Source organism: Miniopterus schreibersii (assembly GCF_964146895.1).
Source record: "Miniopterus schreibersii genome assembly, chromosome: 3".
NCBI classification, from domain to species: domain Eukaryota; kingdom Metazoa; phylum Chordata; class Mammalia; order Chiroptera; family Miniopteridae; genus Miniopterus; species Miniopterus schreibersii.
Genome location: NC_138103.1, coordinates 30,764,581 through 30,790,500, shown reverse-complemented (window position 1 = coordinate 30,790,500; position 25,920 = coordinate 30,764,581). Strand labels below are relative to the sequence as shown.

General features: G+C 42.0%; 1 protein-coding gene across 1 annotated transcript; it reads right to left on the bottom strand.

Moving 5' to 3' along the window:
- Window positions 1–201: 201 nt before the first annotated feature.
- Window positions 202–25,920, bottom strand: LOC308554514 (NXPE family member 3-like; the record flags this gene model as incomplete). The annotated part of the gene is given in 7 exon segments (XM_081131730.1): window positions 202–3,046; window positions 5,084–5,296; window positions 5,403–5,476; window positions 9,883–10,610; window positions 19,973–20,068; window positions 20,072–20,087; window positions 25,883–25,920. Coding segments are annotated over 7 exon segments (1,698 nt in total). The 3' UTR covers window positions 202–2,513.

Here is a 25,920-nt window from a genome sequence, read left to right as displayed (position 1 = left end):
TCATTAAGACTAGGCTGTGAAAATGTGGGTGTGACCGTGACATGTTGCAGTATATTAACAGAAAATAACTACCATGAGGAGGGAAGCAGAGTGCAAGATTAAGTATGTATCTGCTTCACCTTTATTCTTTATCATTGCTTCATCAAAGAGGCTAAGAATTTACAGATTGCTATAAGGCAGTGTTTTTTTCCTTTTAGATTTGAATTTATTTTAAAAAGTTGTAGCAAGAACAGAAATATATCACTAGGGAAAGTCTACCAAATGACTAACCAGGAAACACCCTCTTTTATTTTTTAATTGGGATATAATTATCAGATAACATTGTTAGTTTTAGGTGTACAACATATTGATCCAATGTATACATATATTGTGAAATGATCGCCACAATAACTAGTTAACATCCATCTCCACACAGTTACAGATTTTTTCTTGATGTTAACTTTTACGATTTACTCTCTTAGCAACTCTAAAAATATGCAATACAGTATTTTAAAGATTTTTAACCCATATTTAATCACAATATACATGTAATGATAATACCTCACTCCCTAAACATTTCTGTTACTCAACATAGGAGAACTATATGTAGGTATTAACTTTGTAGATTTAACTAAATTTTATAGGTAGGATAATCAGTATGACGAAAATGATTTTTAAAATTCTATGTCTAGATGTTCAAACCACACTCCAGCAAGTAGACTATTACAGGACAATAATAAATTGTTAGTCACAGTCTTTCAGTTGGTTCATTGATTTGAATGTGGTAGAAGTTGAAGGTTGACCAGTTAGCTCTGAATAGAGCACTCCTCCTGAGCCTCTAGATTCTCCAGCTGACACCATTCAGTTGCCTTCATGTGACACCTCCAGAGACGAGGCCTTGGTAGACTTCTCATGCAATACTGTATTATTTACTATAGCCCCCATGCTGTACATTACTTCCCCAGGACTTATTTATTTTATAACTATAAGTTTGTACTTTTTGACCCCCTTTATTTATGTCACTCATGCCCCACCCCCTACCTCTGGTAACCTGTATCAATGAGCTCATTTTTGTTTTGTTTTTTCAGATTTCACATATAGGTGAGATCATATGGTAATTACCTTCCTCTGTCTGACTTATTCCACCTAGCATAATACCTTCAAAATCCATCTACGTTGTTGCAAATGGCAAGATTTCTCTCTTTTTAAATGGCTGAAAAAGGCCATTGTCTATACACACATTTCTTTTGTTTATACATACATTTTCTTTATCCATTAACCCATCTATGGACACTTAGCTTGCTTCTATGTCTTGGCTATTGCAAATAATAATGCTGCAATGAACATGTGAGTCCAAATAGCTTTCAACTTAGTGTTTTCCTTTCCTTTGGATAAATACCCAGAAGGGAAATTGCTGGATCATATCAGTAATATTTTGTTTGACTGAAGTTTGGCTTTTGTCATTCTTTTAGAAAATCAACTATATTTCCTGAGTTATTACATATTTGAAGTGTTTGTTGCCTCTGAATAATACTTCAGCTAAGTGTAAAATTCTTAAGTTTTTTAGTTTTCTGGCTTTGCAAGTATTATTCCACTGTCTTCTAGTGTTGAATGTTTTATTAATTTAAGTCAATCTAATTTTTTCTCTTATAAGTGACTTAAGCCTTTTTTGCTTAAATACCTAAAGGGTTCTTTCTTTATCTTTAAAAACCAGTGATTTTATAAGTGATGCCCTGATGCTGGCTGTTTTGTGTCAAATTTTCTGGTATGTGCATAATAACATGGACTTCAAACATGTAAAAGAAAAATGGTCTAAATGGCAAGGTGAAAAATCCACAATTGTGTGAATTATGACATGGATTCAGCTAGGAATTACATAAACAAATAACACCTAGGAGCTTAAAAATGAGAAGAACTTATTTTTCTCACATAAAGAGAAGTCTGGAAGTAGGCAGCCCAAGGTTGGCACAGCAGATAGATCTGTGACACCTGCTTCTCGGAGAACATGGACTCACCAAGGAGCATACCAAAATCCTCTTTAATATCCATTAGGACCTTGGAATAAATCCATCACATACATCTCAAGTTTAAAAAAATAAGGGAAGAGGGAAAGAAAACATTTTTTACACATTGAAAAATTATTGGAAAAGTACATCTATATATAAAATCAGGCTTTCCATTAAGGTGGCTCTGGTGAAGTGAAATGGAATCATCTCATACATTTGCAAGCCTTGTTGATACTCTAGGCGGAAACTCCAACGCATAAAATGACAATCTCATATGCACTGATGTAGAATATGTTGCTGGCTCTGTCCTTACCCTCACCCCCTCAGCACTGCCTCTCCACGTAGGAACTAAGCCTCTCAAGATGCGCTGGACCACTACCAGGCTGTCCTCCCTGCCACCACCTACATCCCAATTCTTGCTGGTTGTTTTTATGGCCTGTGCATTAGAAAGTGGTCAGACAAGGGGAACAATGGGCTGAGAGGCAGAGCTTGCAGGCTTGATCACCACATCAGGACTGGCAGAAGTGCTCAGGCGGGGCAGATGAAGGAGAGGAGGAAGTCCACCTCATTGCGGACAATGAGCCGCCCTGGGTGGATGCTGTCGGGCAGGGCCAGGCTGGAGGTCATTTCCCAGGCATCCACAAAGGCCACACGGAGGTCTGCAAAGGCAGCTCGGAGGAGCCGATTCACGTGCAGGGTGAACCAGTCACTGCCATACACGGACTTGTAGCCGGTGTTGGCCAGTTTGATGACCACAAGAGTGCGAGGCTCTCGGGCCAGCAGCGCAGCCACAGCTTCCCGGATCCCTGCCAGTCGTCGCACAAAAGTGGATGGAGGGAAGGTGGTGAAGTGGGCGCCCAGCCCGAGCACCACCACAGTGTGGGGGCCCCCGGCCAGGCCCCTCAGCTCCCGGACCACGGAGTGCAGGGAGGCGACTGGTGTGCGGGGGGAGCGCAGGGGCCATCTGTGGGCCCGCCAGTGCAGCACTATGTTCCGAGTGGTCTCTACAGCCATCAGGGGCCCTGTCTGATATGTGGTGTGTAGATCCATGGGCTTCAGGGCTGGAGGGAGGCCGAGAGAGGAGGCTTAGGGGTTAATATAGGACTGTACTTAAAAATACAGAAGATCTAACATCACTTTCCTCTATCATTCTATGGCCCAATCACCCCCGGTTGCTCTCCCTAATCCATAATCTTGTCAGTGACTTCCTAGTTACCAAGTCTGAAGACCTATTATCAGTCCTTCACCTCCCTGGCTCCTTGTAGCACTCTGTCCCATTATTTTCCTTTGGAATCCCTCTCCTTTCTTAGCAGTGTGTTGTCACTCTCTACAGCCTCCTTTCAGACCTAGCACTACAACTCAGATTCATTCACTGGCTCCCTTCAGCCACCTGTGGATGAAGTCTTGAGCCAGGCCAGAGAAACAGAGTTGTCCAGTTTATGGCCTTGCACCATGGTGGCCAGCCTATAGAGCCTGAGGATCCTGAAATACAGTCTGTCTGCTTGGTCATGTGCCCTGATAAAGAGCTATGCACACCTGCAGGAAAAGACCCTTCCTTTCTTTGCACAAAGTCACTTCCTGCTTGCCCCACTGGGTGCTCCATGGTGTGTAGGCTCAGAGGGGCACCTTTCTCTATTCCACAGAAAGGTGCCAGATCAGCTAGCAGAGTGTCTGGTTTTTCTAACCTTCTGTCATGACCTTCCATCTATCTTTAAAAACATCTCTTGCCTAGGAAACTCACCCACTCCACTTGGCCAGGAGCAGAATTGTCCCAAAATGACCTGGGGAAGTCACTCAACATTGTCTAACATTAAGTTAGTTGGGACTGGAGCCCTCTTTTTTCCCAGAGGGAGGAGCTGCACCCAGACTGACCCTCCTGGGAGGTGAGAGCTTCAATCCCTAGAGCCAGAGTGTAGAAAAGATCCCACAGACCTCAAAGTCCCCAGGTGGAGGCAGCGGGTGTTTTCTAACTTCTGTAAACAAATCGCAGCCCACATGTATCTTGTGCCAAGAAGCCCAACAAAGCTGCTTTCCTGCATGTAGGTGAGAAGGAAGAACTATGGTGTGTGTATGTGTGGGAGGTCTCCTCCAAGAGAGCACAGACCCACCCTGTGGGCCCCCGCACACCTCTCTGAGGATGGTGGGAGGACAAGTGGGGGCTGGGGCTGGGAACTGATGCTCTTTCTTTCCTTGCCTTCATGTTGCCCCTTTCTCCAATAAAGCATATTCCTTAACCCCTGTTATGTTATATTATGGAATTTGTGCCTGAAAGGCAGAGACCCTGTGTGACAGTCTCACCTCCTTGAGCTTTATCTTCAGAGGAATAAATACCAAAAGTCTATCTGAAGCTCAGGCATCTCAATTTGCTTCCAATCTCATGTTCAAATGCCTCATTCACAAGCTCCACAGAAACCCCCTCCCATGCCACCTTTTTAACCCAATATGAAAAGGTATAAAATAAATACCCTGTCTTCTCTCACTCCTGTAAGCACCCCAGTGATTTTTATTCTGAGTTCATTTTATGGTTACATACAGTAATCTGATCATCTCCCTTCATTCCAGAACCAGTCAACAAGACTGTCAATTCCTCCAGCATAATACTTCATTTACTGCTGGCATTCTATTTATGTACCAGTTTAGCCTCTTATCATCTCACATGTTGATTATGCAATTGTTTTATAACTTATCTTTGGTCTTTCTTTTTCAATCCAATCTATCCAACAAACCGAAAACTCTGCTTAAAAACATTTAGTGTCTCCCAAATGTTACAAGACAAAACCCCTGGTTTCTCTACAATTATTTTCTTAAATTCCAACTCTATTCCTCCAGGGTCCCCCAAGCAAATAATTAGTTCCAGCCAAGGATATCTATTCACGGCTCATCAACATATCTACTCTCCTGTTAGAGCCTCTGATCTCAATTTGAGATTATGCATAATCTGGGCACTATTTCCCATCCCTTACTGTGGCCCAAACCCAGGTGTTCTGTCCTTCTACATCACTCTTGTGAATCCAGGTAGAGGTTTTCTGCCTTCTCAAAGCCCTGGTTCTGCTCTTTTTCTCTTAGGAGTCCTGCCCCCTCCCTCTAAGGCCACTCACAAGGCACAGTGTCACGCAGATACTCCCACCACTGCCGAAGCGTGGAGTCCCCCATCATGTGGACCACGCGACCAGCCAGGCAGTCCAGGATGCTGTCAACAGTGGGGAAGGAGCGGCTGGAGCAGGACAGCGAGTGCCACACTCCTTGGTGGAAGAAGCCAGAAGGCTTTGGGCTCGGTATCCCAGGACGGCACAGTTGTTTGGGGGACAACACTGTAAGCAATTGTTTGTAAGCAAAACAATCAGTGGATACAGAAGAAACTAAAGCTACAGGCATGGAATAAGTGCTGCCTTTTCTGCAGGCCTCAGCATCACTTACCCAGACTCCTGTTGCTCTCCTTGGCCACCCAGATTGGAGAAATAGCCTGAGAGAGGACCTTGTCTGTCACATTCCTGAAGAGAAACCAATTGGCAAGAAGGGAATCCTTAATGGAAAGGTGCAATAGGAAGGAATTCTAGGCTAAGGTGAAATGGGGGTTCTTGGAAAAAAGGAAGTTCTCAAAGTCAAGGGCATCTGTCCAGTATCAGGGCTCCTGGGAGACAGTGAGGGCTTCAGGGCAAGAGAAGGATTAGAAACTGGAGTACAAGGGTCCAGGTTTTTTTGACTTCTTGGCCTCAGGGATTTCATTAGTGCAGAAAGCAGACATATTTTAAAATGCACTTAGGATTTTGGTTTTATTTAGATATGGTGAGGTCAATAGATCAGGAGATCATTGCCTGAGACATGAGGACAAGGTGCACCATGCAGGGCTACATGGAGGAAGCACCAGGGTTGGCCAAGAGATATAAAGAACAGGGGGAAATGTGGGCAAAAGCCTTTATTGTGTTGTTGTTGTGTTGGTTTTTTTTTTTTTTTTCAGGAAGGAATGGGTGAAGAAGGGTAAGCAGCTGAGTAGGTTTAAGATTGGATAGTTTGAATAATTTCAGTGGGCTCTGGGCTATAGAGGTAGTCCTAGTTGTTTGGTACTTGGCCCTGGGGTGATTTCAGGCAGGGAGATGTTGTCTGGCAGTAAGAGCCTGTTAAAAGGAGGAGGAGTGGTGGTGTGAATTTAGGAATGGGTGGGTTGCATATCAAAGGTGTGCTCAAGGCAAATTGTTTGCTATCTCTAGGAGTCAGCTAACCCTGGGAGTGGCAGTCCCACAAGGCCCCAAGGTGTCAAAGCATCACAAAATATAGAACATTAAAAACATGATTTATACAAGAAGGTGATTGGAGCCTTTTGCAAGAAGTCTTAACTCTCCTGTTGGTCTCTCTGAACTCACTCCAGTTGGACTCTCACTCTCAGAAATGACAAAATCCAACCCTGTCATTCCTGACCATTGTCAGCCCGGCAGTAGCTCTCTGCTCCCTGAGGCATGCTCTCCTTTTAGTTGCCAGGACACCTCCCTCTCCTGGTAGCCCCTTTGGCTAGCCCCCCTTTTCCCCAACCTCTTTATATTGAAGTGTCCAGGCACAGTCCTTCCTCCTCTATTTTGATCACACTCCCTCCCTTGGTGGTCTCGCTCAGCCTCCTGACTCTAACTTCCACACTTAGATCTCCAGCCCAGATTTCTCTGTCAAATTCCAGGTTTGTGTATCTGCTCATCTGCCCAGTGTTTCCATTTGATGTCTGATACATGTGACCAAACTCCCGATCTGCACTCTCACCTCCCCACCCACAGCTTTCCCCACTTCAGCAGATGGCAACTCTGTCATTCCAGGTGAGCAGGCCCCAAACTTGCCATCTGCCAGTCCTCACTTTTTGGCACATTCCATATTGTGTCTCTCAGGAAATCCTATGGGTGCTGCCTTCAGAATATATCTAGAAATGAATCACTTTCTGCACCTCTACCACTGCAGCCTAAGGTCAAGGCCTCCTACCTTTTGTTCTCCCTGCTTCTCCCTTAACTCTCTGCAGTCCATTCTCAACACAGTGGGCCAAGAGGCTCTTTAAAAATATTAATCACATCAAGTCCATCTTCTGTTCAAAATCCTTCCCTTAACCTTTCTGGTCTTTGCACCTCCTACCTCCCTATTCTTTACTCAGTCTAGCTATCTGGCTGCCTTGCTGTTCCTCAGACACACCAGGCACACCACTGCACTCCCTCCGCCTGCATCCCTCTTTTTCCCAGGTATATCCTTGCCGACTCTCCCATCTCCTTGAAGTCTTTGCTCAGATGTCACTTTCTTAATGAGGTCCACTCTGACCCCCTATTTAACATTGCAACTGTCCTGGACATCCTCCTAATCCTCACCTCCTCCGTATTTTAAATTTCCCATAGCATGGACCTTCTTCTCGCATCCTATAGAATTTACATGTTGTTATGGTTTATTGTTTGTCATCCTTTTCTCCTGTCACATGTAAGCTTTTCCAGGGCAGGGGCCTTGTCTATTTGTGCACTGCTGCTTTCCCAGTGTCTACAGCAGGGCTATGTTCATAACAGGTTCTCAGTAAGCATTTGCTGAAAGAAGGAAGGGACTTTACTTTCAGAATTTGCTTTCAGAAAGGAGGGGGAGTGCAAGAAAATATTCCTGGAATCTGGAAAGATGCCTAAGCCTGTCCTGTCCTAAGAGTGTCAAGGCCCTAAGTGTCCCATAGAGGTTACAGAGTTTCTTCAGGAAGCAGGTGTGGGATTATCACAGGGACTCTGGACCTAGTTGGAGATGCCTGTCCTAGCAGAGCCCAAGACCACACAGGCTTGGACAATGGGCACTTTGGAGTGACCAGTGTGGACAGTTGACTAAAGAAAGAAAGATCTCTCATGGTCAAGTGTCAGTTCCTTGGTAGGACCTTAGGCAAGGAGACCACTCCCCACCAGCCCTGCTGCAGAGGTCTTCAGAATGTGACTAAAGTTGATACAAAGAAGACACCTGACCTTGGGGTTGCAAGTTTATGTCCACTCCACATTTGTCACATGTGTAGTTATCTGTTTAATGCCTCTCTTTCATCAGTACACTGTTAGCTCCTGTGGGATGAGGCCATTCTGCCCTGCTCTCCTCTTCCTGGGACCTCCAGGATTTTGGATGGTGTCTAGCACAGAGTTGGGGGTGGGATGAGGCTCAAGTGAAGCAAACACCTGAGATCAGATAAGAGCTGACAAGCCCAATATGTGCTGTCTCTGTTCAAAGCCCTTTACATACATTAATGTATTCGTTCCTCACCATAAGTCTATGAGGGTGATATTATTATTATTATTATTACTATTATTTAAAAATATATCTTTATTGATTTCAGAGAGAGGAAGGGAGAAGGAGAGGGAGAGATAGAAACATCAATGATGAGGAGTCATTGATTGGCTGCCTCCTGCATGCCTCCGACTGGGGATCCAGCCCGCAACCCAGGCATGTGCCCTGACTGTGAATCGAACCACAATCTCCTGGATCATAGGTCCATGCTCAACCGCTGAGCTATGCTGGCCAGGCGAGGGTAGTATTATTATTATCCCCTTTACACATGAGAGAATAGACGTGCAGAGAGGATAAGTAACTTGCTAGAGATTATATGAATAGGAGCTGGCAAATAGTAACAGTTGGAGAAGGGATTCAAACCTCACAGTCTCACTCCAGAGACTCTTAGGCTTTACTTCCAAGTGGCATCCTGAGACCAGGATGTCTGTATTGAATCTTAGATTTATCCAGTTGACCAATGCCAACAAAGATAGGTGGTTCTCCTTTTCTGACCAAATGGAGCATGAAAACTGGTCCTGGTGCTAAAATTTAACGTCAGGAGGTAAATGTTAGTGGGAATTCCCTAGACGAGAAGAGCGGTTGGAGCCTCCAGAGATGGGTGTCTGGTGGAGCTGGCACCTTGGGTGTCTCCAGCTCAGCTTGCCTTGGTGCTTTAGGCCAGCTGGCTCCTCCAATACTCATAGCAGCCAGTGATAACTTTCATGCTCTTTGGAGCCACAGAGCACCAGCCATCTCACCTGTTAGCCCTCCCACTTGAACATCTCTGCCTCTAGCTATAGCCTCTTTTCTTCTTTGCCCCTTAGAGGGGCTGTCCCTCCACTTCTCTTCGCCACCCCCAGTCATCTTCTGGGACCCTGTTTTTGCCTCCTTCCCCCTTGTTTCTCTGCTTGAGACCAGATGCCTGGGTCTCCCATTTAAAAAAATGCTTCCCCTCATCCCTGGGGTCTTTCCAGCACCAGGCCTGCCTCAGATCTCAAGGATAGTAGGGCTCACTGTGAGCAAATCCGTTTTCAGGATCTCCTCTCCCTCAGCCCCATTCTCTGTCCACCGGGGAAGATTGTTCCCTGAGACTGAGGATAATTCTCAGGCTTTTTTTTCTTTTTTTTTCTTCTTGGCTTCCAGGCTGCAGTTTCTCTTTCCGTCTCACTCAGTTGGGTCACATCCATCCTCTCTACTCTCTGACCACGTCCTGGTGATTTCTAAATTAACATTTCTCCTTGCAGGGGCTATCAGTGGGGTGGAAAGGATTAGGACACTTCTCTTTTGCTAGAGGTCCATGGTTCCTCTTCAAGTTTCAGCTAAATTGTAACCTGCCCTGACCATCATAGACCAGATGGGGTGCCCTTCCTCCATGTCCCTGATCCACTCAGTGCATACAGTTAAGCACTTACTATACTTCGTATTTTAAAAAAGTCATGCGTCGCTTCACTGAAAATGTGTAGAAGGCAGGGAAGCTGACTATTATGTATAAAAGTAGTCAGCACTTGGCATGAGCATATAATAGGTGCTCAGGAGGTATACATAATAGGAGTGAATATATGAATGATAAGGGCAGGGGCTCGGGCAGAAGACTCACAGGGACCAGCATTCAGGAGTTGGGGCAGTTATCTCAGAATGCTGTGTTTCTTACCACCCCAGCAGGGCCTCTTCATGTGGTGTGGTCACATTCCGGTAATGTCCACTTGAATGTCCCACCAGTGAGTCACAGGGCAGGGTGGGAGGTCGAGCGCAGAACCAGAGCTCCCCTGAATCTTCATCCCTGTAGTGACAGGTAGACTCTTCCTCTCCAATTAACAGGGGGTTAATATTGCAAGTCACAGTTTCTTCATATCCTGTTGGTCCCCGAAAATAGCCCATGAAATCAACTGTGGCCCATTGGTCTCTCCAGATTCTTCGCAGAACCCCAACTGCCTCACTGGAGTGGATTAGCCGAACTTGCACCTGGGCCTGCCCAGCCCAGAAAAGGGGGAAGGACAGCAGGTATGTGCCATTCTCCAGGTCCTGGACATTCCCAGGGACCCCTGCCTTCAAGTAGGGACTCAACAGCTTTGTCCGAAACAGATCCCCACCATGGGTCTTGGGCCTGCCCAGATAGTCTCTGGCCACAAGGATGGCCTCCAGGTAGCCTCCCAGGGCATAGTTGGCCCGAACAGGACTTCTTAGGTGGTAGGTGGAGGTCTCAGGGCTGGTGGAGGCCAAAAGGTCCCCCTCATCTCCTGGGGTCAGAGGCCAGTGCAGAAGGTGGGTCAGGTTTGAGAACTCCTGGGCTAGGAGAGAGCCAGAGGATTTGTGGGCAGGGTGGGGCCTTGGGGGCAGAGGGGCAGCACTGTCAGGCCAGGTAACCCTGATATACAAGATCTGTGGGGAGAAGAAGAGGAATCTGTCAGTGGTTTTTGCCTCTTCGTATTTTTTCTGGAAAGAAGTTCTCAATTTGCCAAACTTAGTACTTCTCTGCCTGGTGGGTCTCAGGCAGGAATCCTATCTGCCCTGCCTTTTGCTGCTTCTGAACCAAAGCTGTTGTCTGAGCACCACCACACACATCTGCAAACACCATCTGGTATTTAAAACCATATGTTTGTGAGTTTTGCTAAATCCCAAGGATAATAAATGGCATCTCTGTTTTCTGTTCCCTGCTGGCTTCTGCCCACCACCTGCTCACCTCTGACACACATATTCCCACTGCCACCAGAAGGGGTCCAGGCTTTGACTCACCCCTCATCTCTAGTTCTCCCTACTCCTTACAAGTCCATCTTTTCTCCAAAACCCAGAGTAAATCCATCCTCTCCTCCTATTCTCTCTCTCTCCCTCCCTCTCTCTCCCTCTCTCTCTCTCTCTCTTTAAAATATTCAGAGAGAGGAAGGGAGAGGGAAAGAGAGAGATAGAAACATCAATGATGAGAGAGTCATTGATCGGCTGCCTCCTGCATGCCCCCGACTGGAGATCGAGCCCACAACCTGGGCATGTGCCCCGACAGGGAATTGAACTGTGATCTCCTGGATCCTAGGTCAATGCTCAACCCCTGAGCCATGCCCAGCCGGGCCCTATTATCTCTTTTCACATCCTGGTCTCTACTAGACATCTCTATTCTAGATTTAGAAGGAGAATTTCCTTTCCACGTAGAAGGAAAGACAGTTGATGGACTGGACATAGGGGTGTTGAGGTTTCCTTACACCAGATGCACAAAGGAGAGCCATGTGCAGATAGAATGGGGGGGTTGAGGAGGGAGTAAGCTGTAGCTCCTGGTCTCTCCAGCCCACAACAAAAATCCAAGTTTTAGGTAAGCACACACCTAAGTTGTCCTTACCTCATAGAGAACATCCATATGGCTCAAAATCATAGTACAAATGCTTAGCAATTTCTCCCAGGGAAGAAAGTTAATCAAGTTTGATGGTCTATTAGCATTTGATGGTCTCTAGCATTTATCTACTCTGCATCTGATTTATTCTCTGACTACACCTTAGTGTCAAGGATCGTGACCCCCTTTCTCAGACTTTCCTCATAGCATAGACATTAGGTTATACATACACACTCCTGGCCATTTGATTTTCCCAGGTTTCATGGACCAGGGCAGTGGGGATGGCCAAATACCTTTCCTTACATATCTCCTGGATAATATCAACCTAAGCAGGAAAAAAGATTTGGGAAGTATATCAGGAAGGAAGAACTGGTATGGGGGGGTGGTGTGCAGGTAGAAGGAGATATTTCCTTCATGCAAATCATTGAGATCTATCTATGAGGCACTTAATTAAGCCCCTGAAATTTGAATTTTTCTGTGTCATGTCGTAGGAGTTTGTGACCGAGAACTGGGGTAGCCGCAGTCTTACCAGGGACCCGCGTACCTTGGGGCAAAGAGACATATGCAATTAGGGAATGAGACATGATGGAGAACCACAAGAGACCACCAGTGACTCTGAGACTGGCTTGGAATTAAGCCCTTCATCCACAGGACCTCTTAGAGCCACCACCCCGTCCTGGTCAGCAACTGTGATCATTCAACAGGAAAGGACGTCCACCTCACTCAGGTTAGGAGCCTGTTTACTTTTCAATCTCTTGGTTTCTCTTCCCAGTATCAAAGGGGAAATAGAGAGGAGAAGAATGAGAAAGGTATGTGTGAGAAGAATGAGAAAGGCCTGCCTCTCTCCCCAACTCAAATCAAATGGAGCCTTAGCTGAATTTGGCAAGAAGGGATAGAGGGAGAAGGGAAGGAGCAGAGAAGGAGAACTTTAAATAGGACATGAAGTTGAAGCTGCAAATGAATAGAACTGAATCTTAGAGAAACAAAGTAGACTGATATAGTAACTGAAATTCTTAAAAGTTATGGAATTACACTGAGATATGGTTAAGGAAGTCCAGGGGAAGGATAGTATTCAACAGACAGTTGATGACAACAATTGGAAGAATTAAAGTTATTTCAAGTTTATACTCCAACTAGGTCCTCCATAAACTGGTTGTAAGTTCTTTAGTAAGCACAGGCCTTTGGTCTCTGCAGGCACATTGTGGTTTAGGACAGCAGTCTTAAAGCAATATTTTAATTGGCCTGGGCTTCGGCAGGCAAAAACTGGGTATCTGCTGTTGACTTTGATAGAAGAATCTGCTCCTAGAACTCCTAACTGGAGTTAGATTGCCAAGACAAGAAAGAATATGGGTTTGTTTGTGTTGTATTTCAAAGTATATCATCTTCACCGAAGTCAGCTTGAGGGGGTTCATCTCTCTAGGGGTAGATTAGGGTTTGTTAAGGAGGAATGCAAAGAAAAAGATGACATATAAAGGCCATAATGAAGGAGAGGAAAATGGACTGATTTTAAAAGCATGTTAAAATATTAAAAGCATAATTGAAACCTTCTGAAATGACTAGGGAACAATGGAGAGAAATATAACACCAGAAAAAAACCATCTTCTACAAAGAAAGATGTGACACTGGAATTTTTTTGCTGATATTGAGTAACACAGGTTACTCAAATACTGGAAAATGCAAAAGCAGGAGAAGGGCAAATGTGTTAGTTAGGACTTGCTTTTGGCTAGTAGTAACAGACACCACTTTCAGTGGCACAAACAAAGAAAGTTTTATTTTTCTCACGGTAGCAGTAGGCAATTGGTGGCCTTGGTTCAGTGTCTGTTACTGCACATTTTCACATGTTTTTAAACTTGTTACTACACATTTGCACATTTTTCAAAAGGAAGGAAATGTCCCACCCTGTATTCTCTGCAAGAGGAAGCAGCATGCAAAGGTGGACGTAAAAGCAAGTTCTCTGTGACTTCTTGACATTTCTCTCACGGTCCCAAGAAGGCTGCTGGAGCTCCAGCCATCATATTTATCTTGGGGCAGCAGGAAGGAGGAAAGGCATAGTACCAAAATAGCTTTAGAAGTCCCACACACCAACTTTTGTGTATGTTTCCTTGACCACTCTTTAAAAAAAAAAAAAATCTTTATTGATATCAGAGAGAGAAAGGGAGAGGGAGAGAGAGAGATAGAAACATCAATGATGAGAGAGTCAGTGATCAGCTGCCTCCTGCAGGCCCCCCACCATCGAGCCCACAACCCGGGCATGTGCCCTGACCGGGAATCGAACCGCGATCTCCTGGATCCTAGGTCGATGCTCAACCGCTGAGCCACGAGCGGCTGGGCTCATTGACCACTCTTACCTTTAGTGGAGTCTGGTCATAGAGTCTTCACCCCTTTCTTTACTGGCACAAGTTTGGGTGAGTAGGGAAGAGTAGGAGAGTATTTCTAGAATGAGGCAAAAGCCTTAGAGTCACCAGACTTAGTTCAGGAATCTGCTAAAGATGAAACCAACATGGGGCTGAGAGAGAAACTGCTGCCAGGAGGCATGTTTCATAGGACAAAGGTATTTCCATGCAAGGAGCAGTGGCCACAGCCTTTGCACAGAGCACAGAAGATGAAGATATGGTGGTAGATTTTGTTCCATTGTGCCATTTGCAGAACCCACAGTTTATGCAGCAATTGGATATCAGACCGTGGGACTTAGTGAGGAACAGGAAATTAAGATGTTTTAAACATACATGATAGGGGAAAGACGCATCCTTCAAGTAAAATCTGATGATGAGGGTTTTGTTATTGCACACTTTCACAGTTTTCAAAAGGAAGGAAACCACACAGCATTCTCTGCAAGAGGAAGCAGCACGCAGAGGTGAATTTCCCCTATGTTGTTGTACGCATAGGACACAATCACCCTCAGTGGGAGAAGTTTCCCAATAAAATTTAAGTTCATAAGTTATGGACTTTGGACAACCTATGCAGAACAACTAGTGGTCTGGTGAGGCTGAAACCAAGAAACTTTTCTCCTTTTTGCCTACTGACTTACCTTCAGATACCTCTGAAGCTCAGCTTTGGTCTCTGGCAAAACTAGAGGTTGGATTATATGAAGTACAGGGCTCTGGGAACTTTGTTTTTTGGTTTACTGCTCAGAGGGGTGGAAATTTGCTATCATTTTCTAAACTTAGTGGGTGTGAATCTGGTGTGGTGATAGTGTGGGAGTCCTATTGACCTTGGAGGCCCTTCTTGCTTCTTTTCTCTCTTTCTCCATCTCTGAACTTTTAGGACCTGCATATGTGAGACAGTGATTCTGCATATGTGTGTCTCTTATGCAGATCCAGGCTCTCCTAAAGGCAGGTTTCCAAAGGTCTAGGCTTTGGGAGGTGTTTCTGACTGACACCGTTGGTTGCCTATCCAATATCCCGTTTTTATTTGGGGCAGAATAAAGCCAAATGTAATACGTTATCATCATGCAATACATTATTATTGGTCTAAGCCCATCATGACATTCACATTCCTAATTTTCTCAATCTTCTTGAGAGTTTCCCAGTTCTGGTTAATAAGATATGAGGAGAGGTCTGATGACAGATATGGGGGACAGTTTTCACTCACCTAAAAAAGTGACCAGCGTGCTGCCCCTACTTTATTTCCACCTGGGATGTGGATTCAGTGCCTGGAGATGCATCGACCATCTTGCAATAGGAAGGGAAAGGCCATTTTGAACCTTGTTTCTCCTCCGCTACCCACATAGTTCTGGAGCTGGGTGTCACAGGAAACATTCATATCCTGATAGGACCTCTAGCTCTTTTTTGTGTGTCATGCTGCTGGGTTGGCACAGTGTGGGATAGGAGAGTTCCTGGAAGCCATTCCTATACCAAGACACTTAGCTATAACTTAACTTATACACAGGAATGACTGAAAATCACATTAAATAAAAACCAAATGTTCCTCAATTCAAACTTCCCTTAATGGGCTCTAAAAAAAAAAAAAAAAGCCTATGGCCAGTCCAACATCATTTGACATGGAGGAAGTTGTAATAGAAAGATACATGACCTTAACAGATTGAGACTACAATAGTTTACTACTCTAAATTTTATAAAAACACATGACCATGACAATGTTACCACCCTTCCCGGGGTCTTGGAAGAGACCCTTGTAACGGAAAGACTTTGAAACTTAAGCTTCATTGGCTCCTGGCAAATATACCTCAGGTTGTGACCATGGCAAAGCCAACTCTGCCCCCAATCAACTGCAATATGAGATATCATAATTTATAAGACACATCTCAACTTCAGAAATGTTCAAGTATGAAAAAAATTAACATCTTAGAATTCACAAAATATGGTATTTGCAACATATATATAATACACAAAGGACTAAACCCAGAAAACAGGAAGAATGACCACAAATCAACATGAAAAAGACAAGTAGTTCAATACAAAAATAGGCAAATTATAAAAACAGACAATTTACAGAAGGGGAACTTGAAAAAGAAACTAAATAGCAGGAAAAAAAAAGCTCAACTAATTTAGTTATATGAGCTAGGAATGGTTTAGCTGCAAATTACAGAAAACTCAACACGCAGTGGCTTAAGAATGATGGTCTTACTTTTCTCACATAACAAGATGTCTAGGAGTAGGACATCAAGGGATGGTTAGTGGCTCAACAACGTCATCCAGAATCCAGACTATCTACTCTCTTTATCATGTTACTTGTTGCCCCATGGTGCAGATGGCTGCACCTCCAGTGCTTATGTCCATATACCAGCAAGAACAAGGGTAATGGCAAATTGTGCTTGGTAAATTTCCCCATTTTAATTAGGAAAAAAACATTTCTCCCAAAGTTCCACCCAGAAGTCTTTTGCTTAAATTTTGCTCATGGGAGGTGGCAAGTTCAGTGTCCTCCTACACTGTGGCCATCTTAGACCTCCTCCTGCTTATATTACATTAGCAGGTGTCAGTTGGCCATGAGAGCTGGGAAAATGTCATCTTGATTGGTTGAGACCAATTATAATTCAAATCCCCAGGGCTTGGGTAAGGACCTATCTTCCCTGGAATTCAGGGCTCTTTGAGGTAATGTGCTCGAAAACCAGCTCGCCAGAAAAACAAAAAAGCTTGGTTTAGAGATTCTGTTTTTAGGTAAAGATGCTTAATAGATAGTTGATTGGTTTTTGCTACATTTGATATCACTTCAGTGTTCACTTCAGATGTGACTAAGGTAGATAATGGATAAGGAGGACCTTCCCAGACAATGGAGCCAAGGACCAAAGAAAACAATGTCTGGGGAGCCCATCCCAGGGAGCAGAATGTTTACATACTGAATGCTTAGATATTCCCTTTCCCTCCCAAACATCACCCCCAGCCTTTTTCCCCGTAGACTCCACTCCTACAAGACTGATGACTAGGCATAGACCACCAATTCCAGAGAAGAATTTTGGGAAGTCCTTCTCTGAGGAATCTGATCTATCCAATAGGAAAGACGTAAAGGCACTAACACATGGGTTCCTCAGGAAGCCTGCCAGCCCAATCATCTTACAGTGAAGCCCGTTGTTGACAAGACCCACTCATATGCTTAGTGCTTCGGAAGAGCTTTTTAAGGCCTCACTCTTAGACGTGAATAGTGAACCACGTACTATCACACATCTGAAGAAAGCCCAATAGGAACCACAGAATCAAAACAAATGAACAGAGACTATGTCGAAAGACAAAAACTTAAAAAAATCTATCATTATTATTATCAGGAAGATCAGAGAAGGGTTTTATCCATGAACCAAGTATCTGTACAAATCCTTTTTTAATTTTTTTATTGGGTTGCTTGTTTTCTTATTATTGCATTCAAATGTTCTTTATGTATTTTGGGTACAGTTCCTTTATCAAAATGATTTACAACTGTTTTACACCAGTCCGTGGCTTGTCCTTTCATTCTCTTAACATTAATTTCTATTTCCTTTTGTTTATTACTAGAACACAGAAATACAGTTGATATTTATATATTGATCTTGTATCCTTCAATCATGCTAAATTCACTTTTGATCTAGTATTTTCTCCTTAGATGACATTTCCCCCCTATAGGTCACATTCACAATACTGAATCTCCACTCCATTTACATGGCGTATCTTTTAATTTATTTAGATATTTTATGATTTCTTTCATAAGTGTTTTGTAGTTTTCAGTGTACAGATCTTACACATATTTTATTACATTTATACCTAAGTATTTCATAGTTTCTGATGCTATTGGAAATGGTGCTTTACATTTTTATTTATAATTGTTTGTTGCTCATATATAGAAATAACATTTATTTGTGTATATTGATATTTTATCCTGTGACTTTGCTAAACATATATTTTTTTAATTCTAGAAATTTTTTTTTAGAGTCCTTGGGTTTTTTACATAGAACATATTGTCTTCTGTCAATAGAAACAGTTTTATTACTTTCTTTTCAATCTGTATACCTTTTTTTCTTGCCTTGTTACACTGACTAAGACTTCTAGTAAATGTTGAAGAGGCATGCTGAGAGCAGATAACCTTGCCATATTTCTAATCTTTGGGAAAAGCATTCAGTCATCCACTATTAAGTATAATTAAGTAGATTTCCTCTATCAGATTAAGTTCCCTTCTATTCCTAGTTTGCTAAAACTTTTAACCATGAATAGATGTTGAATTTCACCAAATGTTTTTTCTACATCTATTGAAATGATCGTATGTTTTTTTTTTCCTCTCAGGCTTTTAAAATGGCAAATTATATTTATTGATTTTTGAATGTTGAATCTGCCTAGTACATCTGGGTTAACCCCACTAAGCAATGATGTGTTCTTGCAAGAAGATTTTTTAACTACAAATTCAACTTCCACAATAGATATAAAGCAATTCAGGTTGTATATTTCCTTTTGAGTCATCTTTTGTTTTTGTCTTTCAAGGAAGTATCAATCACATCAAAGTTGTAGAATTTATTGGATTCAATTTGCTTGTAGTATCTCATTACTATTTTAATATCTGTAGAATATGTATTGATGACACCTTTTGCATTCTTGATATTGATTATTTGTATCTTCACTCTTTTTTCTGGACTAGTTTGATTAGGAGGTAATCATTTTTATTGATCTCATAGAATCAACTTTCAATTAATTGATTTTATATATATATTTTTCTATTTTATTTATTTGTGCTCTGATATTTATTTTCTTTCTTCTGATTACACAGAGTTTAATTTGCTCTTTTTTTTCTGGTTTCTTGAGGTGGAAACTGAGTTCATTGATTTGAGATCTTACTTTTTCTCTGACAAAGACATTTCATGCTATAAATTTCCCTCTGAGTATCCCACAAAATTTTATAGGACTGTTTTCATTTTCCTTCCATTCAAAATACTAATATCCTTTCAGATTTTTCCTTTGACCCATTAAGAGGTGTATTATTTAGTTTCCATATATTTGGGGATTTTCTAGAAATCTTTCTGTTATTGATTTCTAATGTATTTCAGTAGTGATCAGAGAACACAACTTTGTATTATTTGAGACATTTGCGGGGGGGGGGGGGAGACAGAGAGAGAGAGAGAAAGGAAGAAAGAAAGAAATTGATTTGTCAGTGAGTGAAATATAAGTGACCATAACCAGTCTAGGCCTGGATTTCAACAGATATAAGACAGTAAACAAAGAAACTGAATTTCCTCTTAGTATGGTTGATGGGGACAAAGTGAAGAGGTCCTGGGATACAAGAGGGCAGGGTGGCCCAAGGCCCATTGCTCTATAGTCATATCAGGAAAAGTCATCTCTTGAGGTAATCTTTTCCTCTGCCAGGATCATGCCCCTTAAGATATAAACTCTATTCTGACATAGCTCTTCTCTACTGAATTCCTGTCTCCTGTTCTGTGATACAGACCTGAGTTGGACTGGAAAACATGAAAGGATGTTCTGTGCTTTGCCCAAGTGGTTTTCCTTTGTAAATACATAGGTTTTGTTTGTTTTCCATAGTTATTCCTGGTAAAGCTTCTTTTTTAAGAATCCATCTTTTTTTCAGCAGAGCCAAGAGGAAAAGGGAACTTCTACATATGCACCAGGTAATAAGTAGGAGCAGGGTATCCTTAGAGACATGGTATGGAGGCAATAGTGGCCTTCTCAGTTTTAAGAACTGGAAAGGAGCCAAGTGAATTGGAACAGAAATACAACAACTTAGAGAAAGAGAAAGCGTGGGCAGCTTAGGTTTCTACAGTACTTTCCCCTCCAACAAACTCATTTGGGCTAGTGTTTTGGATATCCTTACAGCTACTTCTACCTGATACAATACGCTCATTCTCTTTCTGTGAACTAGTTCCTCCATGATACTCCTGTTCTTGGATTAGAAACAGGAAAATGTAATGTAAATCTTCCCTCAGCCTCTTTGCCTAGGTGAAAGTAACTGGTTCGTGCTCTATAGATGGACAGAGACAAGTGAAAAGTGGTATACCTACCCAAATTGCAATGACTGATCCCACAACCACAATCTTGTGCCACTTGAACTGTTTGATGAATAGGTCTGTGGAAGCCTGGAGTTGTTTACTAGACATCTAGCATGTGACCAAGACCCTAGGTAGATAAAAGTTTAAAATCAGAAGGAGTAACATCATAAACATGGTGAAATAAGAGTTTTCTACTATTCCTCCCCCCCCAAAGAACACCGACTTTGACAATCATCCATGCATGAGAGGGTTTTTGTAGAAGTTCAGGAGGCTAGTGGAGAAGTTCCAGCACACCCTTAGAGCAATTATGATCCAGCAATTCTAGTCATGTTCACAAAAATCTTATGTGAGAATGTTGATAGCAAACTTATTCATAATATTCCCAAATTGGAAAATACAGCCCGGCCGGGTGTGGCTCAGCAGTTGAGCGTCGACCTAGGATCCAGGCGATCAGGGTTCGATTCCCGGTCAGGGTACATGCCCAGGTTGTGGGCTTGATCAATGACTCTCTCATCATTGATGTTTCTATCTCTCTCTCTCCCTCTCCTTTCCTCTCTCTGAAATCAATAAAGATATATTTAAAAAACAAACAAACAAAAAAACCCACAAATATCCACCAATGGAAGAATAGATAAGCAAGTTTTGATACATTCACAAAGTTGAATACCACTCAGCAATAAAACTGATAAATGCAACAACAACAACAAACACAAAAGGTAGATATGTATATTACATGATTCTTTTAATAAGAAATTCCAGAAGTGACAAACTAATCTATAATGATAGAAATCAGAATGGCAGTTGGCTATGGTGAAAACAGTTGACTGGAAGGGCACATAAAGAAAATTTATAGTGTTCTGTAATGTCCTTTATCTTTAACTGGGTGATGATTATATGGATATTTACATTTGTCGAAACTAATTACACACTTAATAAGATCTGTGGATTTGCCTATATATAAATTATGCCTCAATAAAAATGAGGAAAAACAAAGATTAGAGAAAAGAAAAATATGTATATTCATATAACTCATAACTAACTTCATCAATAAATGAGTGGATAGAACAGCTATGGCACATTTACACAATGGAATACTACTCAGCTGTAAAAGGGAAATTTTACCCTTTGCAACAGTATGAATGGACCTAGAGAACATTATGCTAAGTGAAATAAGCCAGCCACCATATGATTTCATTCACATGTGGAATTTAATGAACAAACTGAACTACCAAGCAAAATAGATATAGACTCATAGATCAAGAGCTGAAAGACAACTTTGGTGGGGATGGGGGGCTTTGAGGGAGATTGAGTTAAAAAGAAAAAACAGAGAGAGAACTCATGGGTAAAGACAACAGTGTGATGATTGAGGGCATAGGGGGGATGTAGAAGAGGGCATAGACAGGATAAATGGTGATGAAAAAAATAAAATAAAATAATATAAAATAAAATAAGACTAAACATAGATCCACCTCAAACTATTACAAAAAATTCTAGAGGAAGGAAGACTTCAAGCTCTTTTTACGAGGCAAGCATTATCCTAATTCCAAAACCAGATAAACACCCTACAAAGAAAAACAATTATAGGCCAAAATCCTTGATGAACATAGATGCTAAAATCTTCAACAAAATATTAACAAATCGGATCCAGCAATACATTAAAAAGGCCATACACCATGACCAAGTGGGATTTATTCCAGGGATGCAAGGTTGGTACAATATTTGCAAATCAATAAATATGATGCATCACATAAACAAATTGAAAGACAAAATCACATGATCATATCAACAGATGCAGAAAAAGCACTATACACAATCCAACACCCATTTATGATAAAAACTCTCAGCAAAGTGGGAATAAAGGGGTCATAACTCAACATAATAAAGGCCATATATAATAAACTTATAGCCAACACCATACTCACTGGGCAAAACCTAAAAGCATTCCCCCTTAAGATCAGGAACAAGACAGGGGTGTCTGTTTTCACCACTCTTATTCAACATAGTACTGGAAGTCCTAGCCACAGTAATCAGACAAGAACAAAACATAAAAAGCATCCAAATTGGAAAGGAGGAAGTGAACTGTCATTATTCACAGACGACATGATATTGTACATAGAAAACCCTAAAGACTCCACCAAAAAGTACTAGATTTAATAAATGAATCTGGCAAAGTAACAGAATACAAATTAACATCCAGAAATTGATGACATTTTAATGCACCAATAATGAACTCTCAGAAAAAGAAACTAAAAATACAATTCCATTTACAATTGCAACAAAAAATATCTCCGAATAAACTTAACCAACGAGGCAAAAGAGCTATACTCGGAAAACTATAGGGTATTGAAAAAAAAATTGAGGAAGATACAAACAAGTGGAAGCATATACCGTGTTAATGGGTTAGAAGAATTAACTTCATTAAAATGTCCATACTACCCAAAGCAATCTACGGATTCAATGCAATCCCTATTAAAATAACAATGGCATATTTCACAGATCTAGAACAAATGTTCTAAAAACTTATATGGAACCAAAAAAGGCCCTGAATAGCTTCAGCAATTTTGAGAAAGAAGAGCAAAGCTGGAGGGATCACAATACTAGATATCAAACTATACTACAAATCCACTGTAATCAAAACAGCCTGATATTGGCACAGGTGTAAAGATCAATAAAACAGAACAAAGACCCCAGAAATCAACCCACACCATTATGGTCAATTAATAGTTGATGAAGGAGGCAAGAGCATACAATGGAGTAAAGACAGTTTCTTCAATAAATGGTGTTGGGGAAATTGGATAGGTATATGCAAAAAAAAAAAAAAAGAGAGAGAAAGAAACTAGACTACCAACTCACACCATACATAAGAATAAACTCAAAATGGATAAAAGACTTAACTGTAAGTTGCAAAACCATAAAAATCCTAGAAGAAAGCATAGGAAGCAAAATCTCAGGCATCTCATGTGGCAATATTTTCACTGATACATCACCTAGGGCAAGTGAAACAAAAGAAAAAATAAACAAATGGGACTACATCAAGCTAAAAAGCTTCTGCACAGTAAAAACCCCCACAATCATTAGCAAAATAAAAAGGGAACCCACCATATGGGAGAACATATTCGACAATGATATATCTGATAAAGGGTTAATTTCCAAAATATATAAAGAATTTATGCAACTCAACACCAGGAAGACAACACAATCCAATTAAAAAGTGAGTGAAGGACCTGAATAGACACTTCTCCAAAGAGGACATACAAATGACCAATAGACATATGAAAAAATGCTCAATGTCACTAATCATCAGAGAGATGCAAATTGAAACCACAATGAGATATCATCTCATACCTGCCAGAATGGCTGCCATCAATAAATCGACAAACAAATACTATCAAGGATGTGGAGAAAAGTGAACCCTAGTGCACTGCTGGTTGGAATGCAGACTGGTGCAGCCACAGGAAAACAGTGTGGAGTTTCTTCAAAAAGTTAAAAATGGAACTGCCTTTTGACCCAGTGATCCCACTTCTGGGAATATATTCTAAGAAGTTCAAAACACCAATTTGAAAGAATATATGCACCCCTATGTTCATAGCAGTGTTATTTACAATAGCTAAGATCTAGAAAGATTCCAAGTGCCCATCAGTAGATGAGCGGATAAAAAGGCTGTGGTACATTTACATAATGGATGGAATATTATGAAGCTGTAACAAAGAAGGATCTTTTACCTTTTGCAACAGCAGTGGATGGACCTGGAGAATATTATGCTAAGCAAAATAAGCCAGCCAGAGAAAGACAAATATCACATGATCTCACTTATATGTGGAATCTAATGAACAAAACAAACTGACACGTGGATACATGGAACAGACTGACAAATCTCAGAGGGAAGGGGGTGGGGGGATGGGAGAAGATTAATCAAAAAACATATGCACATATGCATAGCCCATGGACACAGACAATAGTGTGGGGAAGGCTTGGGGCAGGGGCTGGGTGGAGGGGGGCAAAGAGGGGGAGGGGAATGAGGGACATCTGTAATACTGTCAACCATAGGAAAAAAAAATTATAAAATAAAGACTAAAAATAGAATGTAAAATGTTCAAATCATCAGGAAAAAAAATGATTCATTCATTGGAAAGTAGAGAAAGAAAAAAAGTACAAAAAAATGGGAAATTCGAAATAAATTGGAAAAAATAAGTCCTAATTTATATATTGTCATTGCAAAAAATGTAAATAGAGCCCAGCCCGGCGTGGCTCAGTGGTTGAGCATCGACCGAGGATCCAGGAGATCGCGGTTGGATTCCCGGTCAGGGCACATGCCAGGGTTGCGGGCTCGATCCCCAGTCAGGGGCATGCAGGAGGCAGCCAATCAATGATTCTCTCATCATTGATGTTTCTATCTCTCTCTCCCTCTCCTTTCCTCTCTCTGAAATCAATAAAGATATATTTTAAAAAATGTAAATAGAGGAAAGTAATCAAGAACATATGTTCTCATCATGGCTGGTGTGGCTCAGCTGCTGAGCATCAACCTATGATCCAGGAGATCGAGGCTTGATTCCCAGGCAGGGCACATGCCCAGGTTGGGGGCTGGATCCCCAGTGAGGGGGCGTGCAGGAGGCAGCCGATCAATGACTCTCTCATCATTGATGTTTCTATCTCTCTCCCTCTCCCTTCCACTCTCTGAAATCAATAAAGATATATTTTTTAAAAAAAGAACATATGTTTTCAGTGGACATCTCACTGAGAAGAAGGGACTGGGCTTACCACACTCAACCTCTCCCAAACTAAAAAGTGTTCTTTCATGGAGAAATTGCCTTCCTCCTCCTTTAAGGCTGGACCTCAGAGAAGGGCAGGATTAACTGGGGCAAAGACAGGCATACTCCTAGGTAGCGCTTTGGTGGCTTATGACATGTTTAAGTAGAACATGGCTAAAGAAGGACCACGTGGCCCAGGAGCAAAGCCTAGGGAGGGCCCAGAGGACTACTTATATTGGGCACATGGGCTTGGGGGATCTTTCAGGTTGTCTAAAGTCAGAGAGAGATGTATGTACTCTCTGGGAACCTGGCCTGGAGCTTGAGAAGCAGGCCTTCCACTGTCCACCATGAATCCTGGGAGTGGCAAAGAGCTAACACCACTTGACTCAGTGACAATCTGGCTGGTGAAGTTGGGGGACCATCAAGTTGAGGATGAACTGAAACTGCTCTTGACCTTCTGCATTAACTTCTGCCTGTTCTCTAATCCAGGGCAGTAAAGAGCCCTGGCCAGGACGCAGGATAGCAAATGAGTGGTGTCACCAATATCATTGTAATTTTCCACATTATTGTCTCACAGTGTCTGCGAAGGGATTAAGTATATCATACACAAGTGTAATTGAAATGATGAGACCCCATAAAAATGTGAGACAATAACATCAGCAGGAAAATAGTAGCAGTAGCAACATGGGACACCTAGGCAAATTTTTAGCTTCCACCCAAATGAGGATGGGAGGCAGGAATAAGTGTATGAAAAGAGATTTCATACCCCAACTGCTATAAGCAAACTCCAGATACACCCATTTTATTTCGTTTCTTGAAACACGGGGATCTTAGCCCCCAATTCTACCTACCTTCTCATCCTTCACCTCCATCAAGTACCTAGAAATTCCACCTCTGCTTCCTTGTACCTATAATGTTGGACAGACTTCCTTAAAATTTAAAAGCCACCAACACTGCTCTAATAAATCCAGTCATCCTACACTGTTAAGCATCTGCTTCCAGCATGATTACCACATCATGTTTATTCAACAGCTTAAACCAAAGGCTAATAATTAGAGAATTAACGTAGGACAGAGCCAGTAATCTCTTCTCCGACTTCATAAAGCAGCTGCTGCCCATTCTTTTATTCCTTCCCATCATTTAATAAGGACCTTATGTCCTCCTCAGCACTTACTTCTTGGGGTTGATGGAAAACCCAGGAATCCAGACCAT